General features: G+C 42.9%; 1 protein-coding gene across 5 annotated transcripts in view; it reads left to right on the top strand.

The window, feature by feature from the left end:
- The first annotated feature begins 75 nt into the window (after window positions 1-75).
- The window catches only part of UBE2E1 (ubiquitin conjugating enzyme E2 E1), a 45,579-nt gene continuing 28,249 nt past the window's right edge, over window positions 76-17,405 (top strand). The window contains exons 1-4 of one of the 5 annotated variants that reach the window (XM_054057613.1): window positions 76-216; window positions 811-895; window positions 1,890-2,068; window positions 4,186-4,236. In XM_054057613.1, the coding sequence (XP_053913588.1) occupies window positions 1,917-2,068; window positions 4,186-4,236 (203 nt within the window). In that variant the 5' untranslated portion in view covers window positions 76-216; window positions 811-895; window positions 1,890-1,916. Of the gene's footprint in view, window positions 217-808; window positions 896-953; window positions 1,122-1,889; window positions 2,069-4,185; window positions 4,237-17,405 lie in introns of those variants that run through there. The other 4 variants (XM_054057615.1, XM_054057617.1, XM_054057616.1 and 1 more) reach the window with 4 other exon arrangements.

The raw sequence follows: 17,405 nt of genomic DNA, 5'->3' as shown, positions 1-17,405 counted from the left end.
AGCCCAGGATTTTGTTTTCTCTCCCAGCATGCGTTGATGACATCACGAAGTGCCCCTTCTTTGTGTGTCAGTGATGTCACCAAGTGCAGTGTGGGGGACAATGGAATCCTGAACTCCGGGCGAAGGCGAGTGCGAAAGCGGCTGCTCCTGCTGCTGGTTCAGGGCTGAACCGGGGAGGGGAGGGAGGACACAGCTGCTGCTTTAGGGCTGAAACAGGTGAGAAACGGGAACGCTGCCGGGGAAACCCTTTTGGGTTGCTTGGGGGGGGAAGGCTTTGGGCTGGGCTCCCCCCTCTTTTCCCCCCTTATCGCTTTCCAGGTGAGACAGGTGAGAAGTTGTTGCTGCTGCTGGAGGGACAAAGCAGGTGAGGCAGGGGGGAAGCCTTGGGGTCGAAACAGCTTTAAGAATAGGAGGGAGGCAAGCAGCCCCCCTTGCAAGCCTAATAACCCCCTCTCAGCCTTAGAAAAGCAGCCCCGGAGCGTCGCCCCCTCTCCCATCCACCTGCCCCGGCCGCGTCCCCGCGAGGTCTCTGACAGAAGCGGAGCCGGGGAGGGCTTTTACCCTTTTCCCCCCGGACGCCCCTGCAGATGACTTTTCAGAGGGTCTCCATCAACAACTCCTGCGCCCCTCCAAGCGCCCCTTTTTGCTCCCCCAGTCCCCGCCGGGGACACCCCCCCCACCCACCCCGAGGACAGGGGGTCGGTGTGTGCCGGGACACCCCCAGCCCGGCGGCCGCTCCCCCCCATCCCCGCTCGGCGGTGGGGGAGGCAGCCGGGGAAGCCATTGCCTGTTTAATAGTTGCTGTTGCAGCACTTCCGCTTCTCTCCCAGCGAGAGAGACACGAGTGGCCAGGCCCAGCCGCACCGAGGAGGAGCAGCCAGACACAAAGGGAGAGGTAGGGGGACGGGGCAGCCCCGCCGCGGGGCGCAGGGGGCGAGGGGCAGCGCCGGCCCCCCCGAGCCCCGGGGATGGGGGCGGGCAGCGGGGCGTCCCCGGCGGCCGCGGGAGGGGGGACACCCCTGTGCCGCCCCGCTGCCGCCCCACCTGCCCCGGTGCCCTCGCCCTGTGACACCCCTGTGCCCTCGAGGGGCGGCCCCCCCTTGGCTCCGCTCTCGCCCCTGGTAGGCCTGGCCTTTCTTTGCCTCTGCTCCCCCCGAAACGCAGCAGCACAGACCCTCTGATCCCCTCCCCTCGGTGGGTCCCGTTCAGGCACCCCGTTCCTCTCGTAGCTGTTCCACTTCGCTCCCCCTCTTCTTTGCCCCCTTTCCCCCCCTTCCCTTCCCCCCCCCCCCCCCCGGCTCCCCACACCCGATCCAGCAGGCAGGGGTTATCCGGCAGGCAGGCGGTTTCCCCACCACAGGTCGCAGATCCTCCTTCAGAGTCTCCCCCCTCCCTGTTGCTAGTGATGCCCCACTTCCATCTTAGTGCTGGCAAGGGGTCACCCCCCCAGCCCTATCCCTTCCCGCCTCCCCACGTGCCTCCCGGGAACCCAAGGGACCAGAGCTGTTCCATTTTTATCTCCTGCACCCCTAGGCTGGATAGTGGTGGGTGGTGATGGCTCCTCTTGTGTGTGCAGTTTCGGGAAGATTAGAAGGAATTGCTTTGAGCTTCCCTGATGATCGTAGTCGGCCTTGTTCCAGTCTCTTCTCCTCTTCTTTCACACTTGATTTCTGAGAGGAAGCTTTAAAAGTCCCTTTTCCCCTGGCTCCTCCGTGTTACTAGTGCAGAGGAAGCTACTGCTTCTGCTGTAGGGCCTGAAGAGGAGAGGAAGACCCTTTAAAAGGAGCATGACCCAAACACAGAGAGAGATTGTCAGTGGCCTTTCTGTGTGTGTGTGTGCGCGTGTGTTCACTGTTTGTTCTCCACACCCCGTGGTGTCTCCTCTCCAGGTTGGGGTGTGTGGTGGGGGGGTCGCTATGTCGGATGACGATTCGAGGGCCAGCACCAGCTCCTCCTCATCTTCATCCTCCAACCAACAGACAGAGAAAGAAACAAGCACGCCTAAGAAGAAGGAAAGCAAAGTCAGCATGAGTAAAAACTCTAAGCTGTTATCTACCAGTGCCAAGAGGTGAGGCTGCAGTCAGTTTTCTCACTGATTCGCTGCATCTTCTCTCCTTCCTCATTTACTGCTCCCTTGCTGCTCCCATTCCTCATCTCTAGCCCTTATGTTCAGCCTTTCCAGGCGAAGCTGCCATTGTCTCACTTTTCAGCGTCTGAGTGCAGCGAGTGTCTGCCTAACTTCACTGCTCTCTGATCTCTATTCCTACTTCTTCTTCTGTCCCATTCCAAATATTTTCCTGTCTTTTCTTCCTCCAGGCTGTTTTTCTGTCCCTCGATTATTTCTGCTGGCTTTTCCTTTTTCCTTATTAGCATCAGGTGTAGGGATGGTGTAGGACTGGCATGTAGGACCTTAATTCCTTCTCTGCTACTGGAAGCTGTGTGGTCCTGAGTAAAGCATTGCATTTCAACTTCGGTTTCCCTCTTTGTAGGTTGGGATTTATCTAGAGTGGCTTTTTCTTTCCAGGACTGCTTTGAGGATTAATTAAAGTTTGTGAAGGGGTTTGGGTTTGCTTATGCTGGGGAAGTGCACTCCAGTGCCTGTGGTATAATATAGCCCCAAATCTTTTCCACCAAATATATTACTGGTTTTCTGTCTGCTCATCACTTATATTAAATTTTCTGTGTATGGTTGGATGTTGACTAGAATAACTAATCCACAGCAGGTCCACTTGTGGCCATTGTGCTCAAAAATAGCTTTTGCAAACAGCACGGAGTGGGCTGGGTTTTTTTGAGAATGAAATATTTTTTATTCCAGAGTAAAGTCTACATGGGGGAGAGATGCGTGCTCAGAATAGTAATTCCAGAACTGCTACATCAGTCAGTTTTCTTCACCTGGAAGAACTGTTGGAGCCACTCAGTTTAAAAAAAAATAAATTGTTACCCTTTCTCATTTATTCTGTGTTTCACCTGAATTCAGCATCATGCTGCTCCAGGGGGCAAAGCAGATAAATGCAAGTTTTCAAGCAAACTTGCAGTACTTTAGTAAGACCAATAAACCACCTCCCTGAACAGTTTTGCCAAGCAACACAGAGAGGTTGTATCTGTAGGTGTCAAAATTGTGACTGGGGTTTCATGCAAATGCCCTGTCATCCCAACTAAGTTCTCTGTGGCTTTGCAGAATTTAGGCAGTTTGGTTATTGCAGATTTCTACTCAGCAGGTTTCCATGGCAAACTGACATATATAGTGGCAAGCAGTGTTTAAAGATCATGCCCTTACCTATTTTAAAAGGAAGATTGTAAAGTGCCTAATATGAAAAGGCAGTGGTTCTCATGTATGACAAGTGGAAGAGAGGCAGAAGATGCTGGCTGAGTTTAAAGGAGAGGCAAACTGAGTGCTGGGTGAGAAAATCTGGAGGGGAAGCCTGAGTGTCAGTAATGGGACTCCAGGGAAAGGGTTGATAGCTGGTTGGGTGTTTTGTGGCAAAAGCAGTGTAAGCCCGGAATAGTCTGGGCAGGGAGGGACAGGGTGTTGTCTGAACGTGGTGAAGAGAAGGAGCGTGTGGAGTCCTGGGGGAGTGGATGTAGGGGTGTTATGTGGCTCTTGAGGGTGAAGAGAGGGGAGATTTGAAGGTGGCAGGAATGTGCAGGCGCCTCGGTAATAGATATTCACCTTTCTTTTAAGTGTCCTTGGGAACTGCGCAGTTATTCACTCCCCTGGGGCTGGTGTTTTTTCTCAGGATGATGATAGGAAGCTGAGGGGGAGAGAGGGGGGGAGCCAACTTGGCAATGACTGTTTCTTTCAATTCAGCAAGACACAATTCCTTTTCATACTGCAGTCTCCTCCTAGCACTTGGTGCATCACGTTTGCAGAGGGTTCCCCTCATTTGCAGGCTGACTGGCAGAGTAAAGCAGTCTTTTCCACTGCCCCTGTGTGGTTGGCATCTTTATGGGAGCATACAACAGTGCACCTGTCTGGATTCAGCACACGGTGCCCGTCTGCTTTTCTGTCCATCTCTGTGACACACTGCTTAGTGTGTTTGGACTGGTGGGAGGCTGCAGCTGAGAGTGCCTCTCTCTTTAGTACTGTTGCAAACTTGTGGTGACAGCATGTCTGTAAGGCGTATGTGTTAACTGCTATCCCACACAGTGACTTACCTTTGTTCCTTCTCACTTTTATTGCCACAGGATTCAGAAGGAGTTGGCTGACATCACCCTAGATCCACCTCCCAACTGCAGGTTGGTGTCAATTCCTTTTCTGAGGAGAGTGGGGGAAGCTGAGGGGCTGAAGTGTTCTTGTGCGTCTTATAAGTGTCCTCAGAGGCTCTGGACAGAGCAGAGGAATAGTTGTTTAGGTGGCTGACAGTAGTTTTGTGAATGCTTGGATGACATTAAGTAGTTTCCAGGTGAGGGGGGCCTTCAGAGATTATATGTGTTTTGATACAAGTTTTCTGTTTCTTTGGGGGGGGTCTTTCATTTTTTTTGGTGGTGTTGGCTTTTTTTTTTTTTTTTATCAATTGCATTTCAATCTGTTTTACTGCTTTGTGTGTATGTTTCTGAAACTGGCGTATAAAGGAGAGTTTGAAAACTTTCTCCTTGTTTGTTTTTTCTGGTTTATAAATCTAATGCCTGACTGCATTAATCTTATATGAATAGGAGTCCTGCCAAGGAAACAGAGAATAGTAAAATGCCACCAGGTTTTTAGCTCAGAGTTCCGTCGTGAACAGTAGCTTATGGTGGAAGAGAAGCGTGAATTTGTCGCTCAGTGGTTGCCCTACAGGAGCACATGTGTTAGCTGGTGAAACAGCAAGCAAGGATATTCTGTTGTCCTTTATAGAGCATCTTGCTTTTAAGTATGTTTTAGAAACTTGTACTATTTGTTTAAAGCATCTAGCAGGTTGATTCAGTTCATTGCACGGTGGCCTGAGCCTGTTTGTATTTGGAGAGGAGACAGTAGTAGTTTAACATCTTTAGTTGTGCTTGTTCATTCAAGAGGAAAGTTGCTTTTGGTCTGGTCTGTGTTGGCTGGAGCTGCCAAAGCAGAACTCTGTTCCTATCCTCTTACTGTGGCTGAGGTTTGAGGCCTTTCGATAGTGGTGATAGCAGCGACCGGAATTCTGTTTATAAATAACTATTTAAGTTAGTCTTTTTAGTGCTGTTACCCACAAATGCATGTGACACTTTTTTTTTTTTTGAGGATTTTGCTACTGTTAATCTGCAGGGAGGCATTAACACAAGGGTTAGCTGGACAGGTCCAGAGCCCGCTTTCAGTACCTGTCCCAAGGATCACAATTAATGAAAGGTGGGATGGGGTGAGACGCATGACTACAATAGAAGTCTGGACTGATTGTAAGATTTTTGTGCTGTTTGGAAGACAACTGGTGAGCTTGGAAATCTCTAGCTGGGCCAATATTGGTTTAGTGACAATAATGAGTACCTGAGTATTACAAGAGGTTTCAGCTCTTGGATTGGACGTGTCTGTCCTGTATCTGTCCTGGCTCTGTGTCAGGATGAAGTCCACGTGCTTTCCCCTCACAGTACAGCTCAGAAAGGCACTGTGGCTTGCTCCATAGATAACTAAGTCTGGGTGATCAAGATGCAGGGACTGCAGTCTGCACTTTGCAAATCTACCCAGAAGCTGTGATAGTATGCAAGTATGTCAGATTGCAGGCTCCGTCTGAAGGTTGGTGTAAATAATATTAGAACCCTAATTTGTCCTTCTTTTAATTGGTGTCATTGACAGGAAAAGATGACCTAGCAGACTACCTGTCAAAATAGCATATGGTTGTGTTTTTTATATTTTAATTACATAGACCACCAGTGATAATGCACTTCAAGGCCCACAGAGTAAGCTTATGTTGTTTAAGCCCTTATAAATATTTCTAATGCTTAAAAGTCGTTGATAGTACAAGTAGGGATGATTAATTTTTGCCCATAATGTGATTACAAGTATTCTGCATTCCTTCTGACCTTCAGGTGAGTGACAGTGTAGGCTGGCAACTCTTGCAAATAATACATGAAACTGGTGTAATTGTTACTGCGTCTTAATACATTGATATCTAGGAAAACATGAATGGAGGGGTTCGTGCGTGTGTTTGTGTGACCAAAGGACTTGTCGTATTGCTCATCTTGAGGTAAAGTCTTCCTTCTTCAGTAAAGGGTAGTGGCTCTGCTTACAGCTAGCGAGGTTCCAGTTGCACAGTCAAGCAGTGGGAGTTTGTTCCTCTCGCAGCTGGTTTGTACAAGGGTGGACAGGTGCTGATTGCCACCACAGGGAGATGAGTTTCAGCTACCTCTTGTGGAAAAAGAAACGGAAATAGTCAGTTTGAGACTGTGAGGAGATTAGGCAAGTGAGAGACTCTGGTTGCTGCGTGATGTTTAAGGTTGCCAAAATTTGCGTGCTGACACTGTCACTGCTTTCCTTTTTTTTTTTTTTTTCCTTTTTCCTTCATATGAACTTTATCATGCTATGAGGGAAGTATTAAATATTTAGTAGTTTCAATTTCTTGCCTTGGTGGCTTTGCTTATCTTCACCTTCCCCCTGATCTCCAACCCCTCATCTCACTGCTGCCTTTGTGATTCTACAGACATTTTGAGGTGTCACAGTTCTCCCCTCTTTGGCATCTCACTCTCTCCTGCAAGACTAATCTCAAAACTTACATATTCAGGGTGCTATGTATGATACCAGGTACTACCTATTCTATTGTCAACTTCAGAGGTGCCAAAGTCTCAGAAGTCAAATTTGAAAACATGCATCCAAAACGGAATCTGTCTTATGTTGGAAATGTCATATTCTTTTTTCCTACTGGATGTTTTATTTTTATACCACTCACCACAATGTTTGTATTTTCCCCTGTTATGTGCCATGACCAGTGTTTGATAGCAGTTCATTGTTGGTGGAGCTTTAATTTCTGGCCTCATTGCAAAGTGCTGTTCTTCTTCTAGTCTTATTGCTTTAATGGGAATTCTGAGATATTTAACACATCCAAGAGCAGCTCTGCTTATTGCAAGAAAAGCTATTAGGTTGTAAATGATTTTTAGTAAGAACAGTTTTATTTTTCTTCTTATAAAGCACCACATATCAGATGCAATTACAAATAATAAAAAACATTTGTTTCAGACAAAATAGCTTAAAACCAAATTAGTTTCATTTTTATTTTTGTAGCTCTCAGTGACTGTATTTTCATGTGTGTAAGAAACATATTGTCTGCTTTTTTAGGAAAAAAAAAAAAAAGCTGACCAAAAATCCCAAACCCCAAGCACGCTCAACACCCTGTGATTGAGCAGCTGTATGGGTTTTACCCGTATGTGGGTATTATGAGGGGAAATTTATCCCAGAACTTCCTCTCCCCTCAGCAGTTTCATTGCTTCTGGTTTTCCATAGCTTGCCTGTGTCCCCCAAATGCTTACCTGTGCTTATCTCTCATTGGCAGCTTCATCGTCCTGTGTAGTCCACTTGCCCCTCATGTCTCCCTTCTCAGGCTGGGATATGGATTTACACAGATTAATACTGTTACTTCTACAGAGGCACAGGATATGTGCATGGAAACACAGTCTATGTTTGGCCTGCATTTACAAAATAGTTTTTTTGACTAGATAAAAAAAAGATGTTTTCTAAAAAGATGTATTTAATACATGTCACAAATTTGCGTGTTCCTGATAGAGGTAATACAGTCCTCATGCGTGTCCTAGTGTAGTGTCTGCATGGCGTTTGGCTACTTCTAAATGGTTACTGCTCCTTTTTGGGTTTTTTTTGGCAGAGCTGGTGCTCCAGAGATCTTTAATTTCTGTTGTCTGCAAGATGATTTGACTTCTGATATTAATACTGAGTTATGAAAGTTAAATGTGGCTTTCAAGTTCAAAAGGTGGTTAGTGGTTAATATGAATTAGAGAATAACTGTTTGGACCAAAAATGTTTTAAGTCTTTTTAGAGAGTACTTGGTGATGTCTTCTCATACTTCGTCTTATATCAGAAAGTTACAACTCAAATTCTTTAAGGACTCAAAGAAGGTATGTAGATATTTTGGACTTCTGTATATGTTGGAGACAGATTAGTATGTCATGTCTTTGCTTTGGGACATATAAATCTTTGTCTGTGACTGGAGATGTCAAAATACAGTTCCATTTTCCTGTATAGGCAGACCTGATCTTTGTTGGTAGATAACACTTGAGTATTGTGCCAAAGCTTTCCTTCTGTCACTGTGACAGAGTTTCCAAAGCTTTAAGAGAAGTCAATTAAAGCTGTAAATACTCTTTATTCTCTTTATGTCTTGTATTTGATCTGTGTATCTAAGCATCTCTGGATAGTAAATCTGCTAATTGCTGGGAGGTTATGAAATAAATGTTTTTCCCCATTTTAGGGATGGGGAGTTGCAGCACACAAAACCCAAACCACTTGTCCAAGGTCACACAGGAAGTCTGTGGCAAAGTGGAGAGAAATGAACGTAAATCTCCTTTGTTTCAGGCTAACTTGCAGCTGAGCTGTTCTGCTGGAGCTGTGTGCATTGGTTGCATTATGAGCAGGGCTTTGAATTTGTGCTTTATTGGGTGCTCGGTATTGACTGTATGTAAGCAAGGTAATTTAATGTTATTTTTCCCATCTGTGTAGAGGGACTAAAATGAATATTAACTAGAATTAATGTTTTTTAATCTTTCTTACCCAGACTGAAATAAGTTTGTCTCCACCTGGCTCATTTAAGTGCATATAGGAAAGACCAGATGTTATTTAAACAAAATTAATTTTCAGATCTTTACTGGAGGAGGCATTTGCCTGCAAGGTTTACCAATGCTTCAGAGTGAAATGCTATCACACATTCATTATTTAAATAATAATAAAATACAGTCGTGTTTCCTGGCTCCTTCAGCTCAGTTTTTCTAAATTCACAGAATAAGGACCAGAGCTCCCTGAGAGTGAAAGTTAACTGTCAACACTTAATAAATATATCTCTCGCTATAAATGGTGGGAAGAAGTGCTTTCTACTGTAACGTGTGGAATATGCATAGTTTTCAAAACTTTGCAATTGGGAATAAAATTGCTTGGATAGAGAGGAGTCTGCAGAAAATGTGTGGCTCAAAGGCTGTTTTGAACTCAATAGTGTCATATTATAATTAATATATTTCATCTCCATACCATGAAAATCTGGCATTTGTTTTGATTACATTTGTTTTTATGGCACTGGGATTGTTTTACAAATGTATTTTCTCAATACCTCCAATTCCAATAATGCTTTAGGTGCTTTCGTTTTTTAGTCTAGTGTGTTTTTTAAGGATGGATTGACACTGTTAAACTATAGTATCAGTGTTGGTTTTATTATTTTCATGCTTGGAATAGTCCATCTTGAACACAGCCATAAACATAAACTTTCTGGTCTTATATGTTGTAATTAAAAAGCTTCATTTCAGTATGACTTTTTTTTTTTTTTAATGTGCATGCTCAAATTATTAGATCAAGAATGATACAATTGCTGAGATTTACTTCCTTGTAGAAATAAAAAATGCAAATCACGTTTAATGAAAATTATCAGCTTACAAAAGTGGGTTTAGCAGTAGCTGAAAAATATCTTTTGTCGTATAAACTACCAGTGGTTCAGCATCCCCTCCCCCCTTTGTTTGGCAGGTGATCCCTGGAGAAATAACTCTTCCTTTTGAAACAGTGTATTAACTAATTTAGAGATCCTCTGCAGCTGTGTATGGTCTGGCTTGCAAACCATAAAAGTAATACCATTTCTGCACTTGGTGAATTTGAAGTATGCGTAGGTAGCAGCTCCTGCAGGCGAAGTCCTGTGCCTGATGTACTCGGACAATAGCTGCGCAGAAGCAGCTTCTTTACTGTGGCTTGATTAGTTAATATTACAGGAATTCACCTTTCTGAAGACATTCCTATTTTTATTTATTTGTCTCCCTTTAAAAATCAGAAACACTTTGATGACCAGGCTGCTTGGACACTGTGGTAAGAGCTGGCTTATGCTGTGGTAGATTTTATTTGGCACATCCTGGCTCAGTAATTCCCAAATGAACTGCATTCTGTGCTCTTGCATGCCAAACATCAGAACGATGAATCTTGAGAGCGGCTGTGAAATTGTATCATGGCTAAGAACAAAGAGGATTGAAATCCCTTCTGTGCACACTCTCTTGTACACCACTTAATTTTATTATTTGACTTTCAGTTTTGCTGCCCTTGGAGGGCACTGTGCAACTGTGTTTATGACGGTGCATATGTGTTTTATCTGACAAATTCTAATACTTCCTCTTGGTTATGCAGTCTTTAATTTGGTTTTATTTCTATTGTGTTCCAGCTCTGCTTGTCTAGATTTCTATATTGGATATGTGTATAGCAGTGAATCGTATGTCTGGTTTAGTTTTAGGAAATATTTGTGATATGTGTTATGGTACTTTATAGTTGTAAATGAGAAACACAGTGCATGGAGTGTGTGTACATCAAGGGCTTGAATCTATCTTGTCCTTTTATATGAAGATAAAATTATCCACAGACAACTGGCTGTTCTGAGGGATTGAGCAAGTGCTAGGGGACAGTTTTGTGTTTGAGGATTTCACTGAGGGCTGGTTGCTAGTGGCAAAGAGCTTTATGATTTCTGAAGATGCTATCTGACAAGACATTAACTTTGGCCCTGCTGTTGAAGGTGGCCTTTCTGGGAATGGAGACACAGCTCACCTGCAAACCTACAAATTATGTTATTGGATTAATGTTATTGATGAGTTAGTGTGTAGAGAAACTTCTGCAGTCTCTGCCTGCCCTCACCTGTAATTTTATGTGACAGACTGGCCTTCCATACAGCACCTCTCAAAAAGTGTTTAATGTACTAAGCAAAAAGAAGATATCTTTATATGTGAATGTGTTATGAGGTTATTGCACATCTGTGCTGACTTGCACACCACGTACGAAGTTAAAGGCTATGTTTTCTCCACCAAAGAAAGTACTTTAAACTAAGTTAAATTAATGATGTAATTTAGTCATTATAGTACAATCTTGCCAATCTGTACGTTTATTTGAATGAAATAAGTTTATACTTATTTTTCCCTCTGAGGCTTAACAGTGGAGGTCTAAATACTACATTATTTTACAAGATGAACCAGAGAACATGTATTGTCAAGTACTATAAATAAACTACAACTGTCAAAATAAACACTGTACACTCTGGAATTCAGAGAGGTTTTCTTGTTTCTCTTGCCAATTTGCAAATTTCAGCAACATGCAGTTGGTCTTCCAAGGCATCTGTGGAAAGTGATTACTTTCCACAGTAATGATTACTGTGGTGCATTTAATATCTATTTTCTGTGTGTGAGGTGCTAATTTATGTTAGCAGGAGAATATATCATAGTTCTGTATGCTTAACTGCAACATTCAAAACATGGTATCCTTTATTAACCTGGACTCCCTGGGATGGGAAATGGGGAAGAAAAGGGGAGTGGGACATGCAGATTGTAGCTCAGGGCAGATGTGGTGTTTGATTCCCCACACTGCCTCCGGTTTCTTTCGTGATTTCACAACTGAAAATATAGACCAGGTAGGATGAAGCTGAGCTGTTTTGAGAGCTGGGTCCAGGCCGAGTATTATCAGTTCATTTGTTTTAGAGAAAATACAAAATCATTGGATTGGAGAGGCTGTCAATTAATGGTGTAGAATCCTGTTAAATTTCTTTGCTTCTATGTTTTTGTGAATCGGTGAAGAATCCAGTGCTTGATTCCTCCAGGATTTCAACTTCTACAGTCTAAAGTGAGTGTAAATGAAATCAGCATGTTAGTTAGATGTATTTTGTATTTTCTTTGTATTAGTGCAAATTATTATTTAAGAGATTAGAGAATCACAGTCTTTCCCTGTGAAGCTGCTAGACTCACTGGAAACGCAGAATCTTGGATTAGTACTGAGAATTATAAAAGCAATAGTAAATGCTGTGGGCCAGAGGGGTGATGCTTCCTGGGGCAGGTGGACTGCTGATATTTAATTCTGTTTCTGCTATGGGTGTCTGAGCAATAGATTTTTGCCATTGGAGCTAATTTCAGTGTTTATTAAAGTGGAACCAGGAGAGGGGTCTTGGGGTCTTTTTTTCTTTCTTTCTTCTTTTATTTTGTTGCCTAGGATCCTACAGAGAGTTGCACACAGGAGTGAAAAGCCCCACAAATTCTGAAGTCAAAGGTGTGTTTTCATGATAGATTAACTGACGAATAGAAGAAAAATACTTCTACTATGGACTGAAAACTTTGTTGGAGTTTTTTGAGACAACAGAAAAGCTGCAGGGTAGTGGTGATTGTTATGCAAGGAAGCTTGCCAGGGTAACTGTCTCAAAAGTTTTACAAGCAGCTTGAATATCTTCACTGACATTTTAAGGCGCCAATTTAGGTGATGACTGTTATGGATCTGTCATATCTTCCAAATTTTCAGGTGGACAACTTCTAGAAAGCTTCAATGTGTTATTTTGTATTCTGAACAAGCCTAGACTGCTCTGAGAAGTGGCCTATAAATGGTGGAGAAAGTGCAACATATTTCATTAAAGCAATGTTTAACTGTTGCAAGTGCTTTTGAGAGATTGCTAAAATGCTGGCTGTTGTAGTAACATAGTTTCAAAGTAATAATATCAATACTGTAGTAGACCACAAAAGGTCATTTCATCAAAAGTTTCTGATAAATCAAACTGATTGATTGTTTTAATACTATATTTACACATTATTTCCTGTATCTCTTGTTAACCTTTTTAAAGGAGATAAATTAGGTGATGCATACAAGCATTTATTGTTGGTGTCCTCCCTTGACTTGCTTGTAAGTGGTTTATCAATAGGAACTGTCGAGCTTTGTTTTTGATGAAGTAATTTTTAATTTGAGAATCCCGTCATATTTTTTAGTTCTTTGGCTTCTGATAAAAGTATATGTGCCTATTTACACTTGCCATAGAATCATTTAGTTTGGAAAGACCGTTAAGATCATCTAGTCCAACCATTAACCTAACACTGCCCAGTCCACCACTAAAACATGTCCCCAAGCACCACGTCTATACATCTTTTCAATACCTCCAGGAATGGTTACTCAAACACTTCCCCGCGCAGCCAGTTACAATGCTTGACAACCCTTTAGGTTAAAAAAAAAAAATTCCTAATATCCAATCTAAACCTCTCCTGGCACAATTTAGGCCATTTCCTTTCAACTTGTCACTTGTTACTTGGGAAAAGAGACTGACACCCACTTTGTTACAACCTCATTTCAGGTAGTTGTACACAGTGATAAGGTCTTCCCTCAGCCTCCTCTTCTCCAGACTAAACAGCCCCAGTTCTCTCAGACACTCCTCGTAAGACTTGTGCTCCAACCCATTCACCAGCTTCGTTGCTCTTCTCTGGACCCACTCTAGCAGCAAAATGTCTTTCTTATAGTGAGGGGCCTAAAACTGAACACAACATTCAAGGTGTGCACCAGTGCCGAGTACAGGGGGATGGTCACTGCCCCACTCCTGCTGCCCACACTATTTCTGATACAAGCCAGGACCCTGTTGGCCTTCTTGGCCATGTGGGCTAGCTGTTGGCTCATACACACTTGCGGGTCTGAGAGAGAGGGAAAAGACTGAAGGCTTTAGATACCTGTGCCAAATAAAATCTCATAATTAATTTCCCTAGATTTCTCTATTGTATTAAAGCTGTGGCTATACTTTCCTTCCTACTTCAAATCAAACTGCAACAGCACTCTTGTGATCTAGAAATTGTGCAAGAAGATGTATAATAGCAACAAGAGTACCAGGGACATCTAGGTTTTGAGTGTAACTAGTGTCAGGCCTTCAGCTGTCCTACTGCTTCTCTTTTAGTTGCATCCCAGGATGGAAGTCTCTAGTGAAATTTTACTACCTCCTTTAGAATAGCAATTTTCCACTTTTTTCCACCTCCTCGCTCTCAGGTTAATCAGATTGCAAGCAATGGTAAGACTGAGAGGATGAATGAGTAACAAGTGAGGAATAGAAAAGGACATTGAACTACTCAAAGCAGAAGGGTGTTACATTGCTATGTATTGTGAATGTAAGGGGCAGCAGAGAGGTGGACCGTCAGGGTGGCTGAGGCAATTTTGCACTAGTTGCCAATATAGTTGCAGGAAAGGTGGAAGCAGAGACAGGATGATTCTTGTCTGCTCCAACAATTTATCTCCACTTTCTCATGGACTTACATAAGGAGCAGTAGGGAATAGGCGTTCTGCTTTTGAATAAATGGGTAGAGCCATCCATGGGCCGCTTTCCTGTTGGGCACGAGTGAATTTTTAAAACAGGCAAACATGCAAGCTGCAACAACAGTTTTTGCTGCGCAGCTTACACCCCTGCTGGGAGGCCAAATATTCATGTAGCAGTATGAGAGTTTAGAAATCACTTGAAACTCAGTCAATCCAAATCAACTAGGCCAGTATTTAAGATAGGGAGTTGCAAATTGAATTTATTGAAGGCTCTGTGAACCTGCATCTCCCAAAGGAGCATGACTTGTTTTTGTAGCAACTGGAAGAGAATCAGAACAAGAGCTCTTATTCAGTGAATTCCATAGTACTAGAAACAGAGATATTCACAGAAACTGTTAAGAGATTATTTTAGGACAGATTAAGTCCTCCTACTCAGTAGGCAGTGGAGTTCTGGAAGTTCTGTAGGCAGGTAGTATAAGCACCCTCAAAAATGGGCTGAACAAGTTCATGGGCCACAGGTCTGTAAACAAACTGGAAAAGTCAGGGGCATATCCTTTAGCATCTCTAATCCAGAGGCTGTGAATGCTGTGGGTCTACAAGGGGAATGGACTGCAGATAGTGGCCACAATCACGTGTTCTGAGGAGTGTCTGCTGTTACGACTGCCAAGAGTAGGGTACTAAATTAGGCAACCTCAAATTATCTTTTTACATTCTATGTGGATTCCCCACAAAATGACCTCCTTGCCCCACCCTGCTATCCCTCATTACAATCCACTAACTTTGGTCGCTTTTCTGTTTCCTTGTTCCCCTTGACATTGCTTTTAGCCACATAAAATGTTCAACTTCTGCCCTTTATGGAACAGTTCCTCCCTCTCTTCATTTTATGCTTTGCCATTTAAAGCAAGCCGTCGTTTCCTGTCACTCAGCCACTTCTTGCTTTTGTGAAGGGCTAACCTTCATGCATTTGTCTTGCTGAATGTAGGTTGTAAAATTTTCAGGACTTCTTTCATTTTTGTCTGTCTGCAAAGTGGTATGTAAATTTCCATCTGTGTTTAAATGTTCTTAAATAATAAAGTAGGTTTAGTTCTCGGGCTTGTAGATGTCTCCCTATCCCTTCTTTCCAAAAAATGAAGTTCTGCTTATGTTGCGACATTGCATAATTTTTTTTTCTTATCTGATTGCGGTAAATAAGCGAGTTGTTTTATTCAGCAGGTCTTGTATTATCTTGAATATGTGATTTGGTGATTTTCCGGTTTTGTGCACATCAAGATTATCACAGTTGTTACGTTGTGATACTACCACACTGTAATAGGATAATATTTTTTGAGATACATGTTAGTGTTGTGGAGGCTTTTCCCCCCCCCCGAACAGTGGCAGAGAAGTAATAAAGGTGTTCAACAGCTAATCTCTTACTTTGCTGTCTTTGTGTTCCTCCTTCACCTTCCATCTCAATAACTAGGAGGACTGTAACTATTTGTTAGGGAAGTATTAGTTAAATTGCGGAGCTGTTACATGTGCTGAGACATTCCCATTTAAAGTACCTAGTATTCAATGTCTGTACTTAAATCCTAATGACTATAAATATTATGTTACTTTTGAGGTTTTATAATGTATCAGGTATGTCTTCTGCATTCTTTTTCCTACAGAAAAAGCAAATTTTCTAACCCATAGATGGTGCAAGCTGTACTTCCTACATTGGTTTACAAGGATTTTTGCTTTGCTTTTCATAGTGGAGTCTTATTTCGGAGGGGATGTAAAGTTCAGACAGATGATTTAGCACTGAGATTGCTCAGGTGTGTGTTTCACTGCAGTGCTAAGTAGCACAGAACTAGCTATTTAAGGCATCTTTAAGTAGAACTGGATTTTGTAAGGAAAGAGTGAAGAATGGGGGCTTAATAGTGGAGCCTTTGTATGGTAACACTTCGCAATGGGGATGCAATGAACTGGCAGGGTCCAGCCAGAGGCTCTAGCAGCAGAGTAGAGGGTGGAGGGTGAGCGGGTGTGTGCTGTGACCTGTGTCATGGCTGGCTGAACAGCTGGATGGGATTTGTTAGTGATTCACTGCTTGGCTTAAAGAGAGATAAGGAAGGAGTGCTGGTTGGGGTCTGGATCTGAGAAAGGCTTGTCTGTTACCAGGTGAAGTCTGTTCTATTTGCAGTGATCTTCATCGATTCAGAACAAATGAAAAAAAAAAAGATGGAGCAAGAGTTGATGGCTGAACTCTGACACACTAGGAAAGAGTGAAAATATAGGGTGGGGATAGACGTGATCCTTAAAAGCTGAAGAACAAGGAAGAAAAATGCATTTTACTGTATCCCTTTCAGTAGTAAACTGGCCAGTCTCCTGCATGGATTCTCAGCTCTCTCTGCACTTCTTTCCTAGGCTCTCTCTTCATTACAGTCCAATGTTTCCCAAGTCGTTGAAGTAGTGGAAGCTCTGCAAAAGAGAGCTAGTGTGTCTGTTGTGGCCCATGGAGCTGGGCCTTTTACTGCAAACCATCACAGGCTTGTAAGGAGCAGTGCCAGTGTCTTCTGCCTCCTTATCCTGCTGAATTTAGCAAGTTCTGGTCCTTTCTCTTTCCTGATGGCTGCACTGATCCTGCAGCAGTGAGCCGTTACATTTGTCAGTCTGCAGCTGGTGCCTGGAAAGAGGCAAGATTGTCCTGTTGACCAACAGTAAATGTTTATGCAGAATTAAAAAATAAGCAGACAAAACCATTACTGTTTTATTAATTTACTTGCAAATGAACTAGCAGCGATCAGCTAAACTACTGGATGTGTATACAGATTTTTTTTTAATTGCTTAAGTATTCAGATCGTGAATCGGAGGAGCTTGATGAAAGGGAAAGAGGAAAGTGTTTTGAAAGTACTTACATAGGCAATTGGGATAATTCTGTGTGCAAGGTATTCATAAGAATTGACAATTGTCATCTTTATGTGGTACTCTTTGGTCATTGGAAAAGTGTATTTTATTATCTTGAGAGGTTTCTAGTCAAGGGGATGCATCTAAACTTCACTTTGTGGTTATAAAGACATTTGACACGTGCAGTAGGTGAGCCTGTGTGAGTGTTTACGCAGCAGGCAACTGTACACCAGACACATGCAAGATTCTTTGGTCAGTATTTTTGCTAATCTTCCTGTTGTGTACACATCTTGAAAGTCATCTGATTGCTGTTTTAGCAAATGGTTTCTTTTCAGAGGCGGAATCTCATTTTCTGGATATTAAAATAGTAATGGAACTGTGCTGTTTG

The sequence above is a fragment of the Cuculus canorus genome, chromosome 2 (assembly GCF_017976375.1).
Source record: "Cuculus canorus isolate bCucCan1 chromosome 2, bCucCan1.pri, whole genome shotgun sequence".
Lineage (NCBI taxonomy): Eukaryota > Metazoa > Chordata > Aves > Cuculiformes > Cuculidae > Cuculus > Cuculus canorus.
The sequence above is the reverse complement of the archived record's forward strand: the minus strand, read 5'-3'. Positions and strand labels throughout refer to the sequence as shown.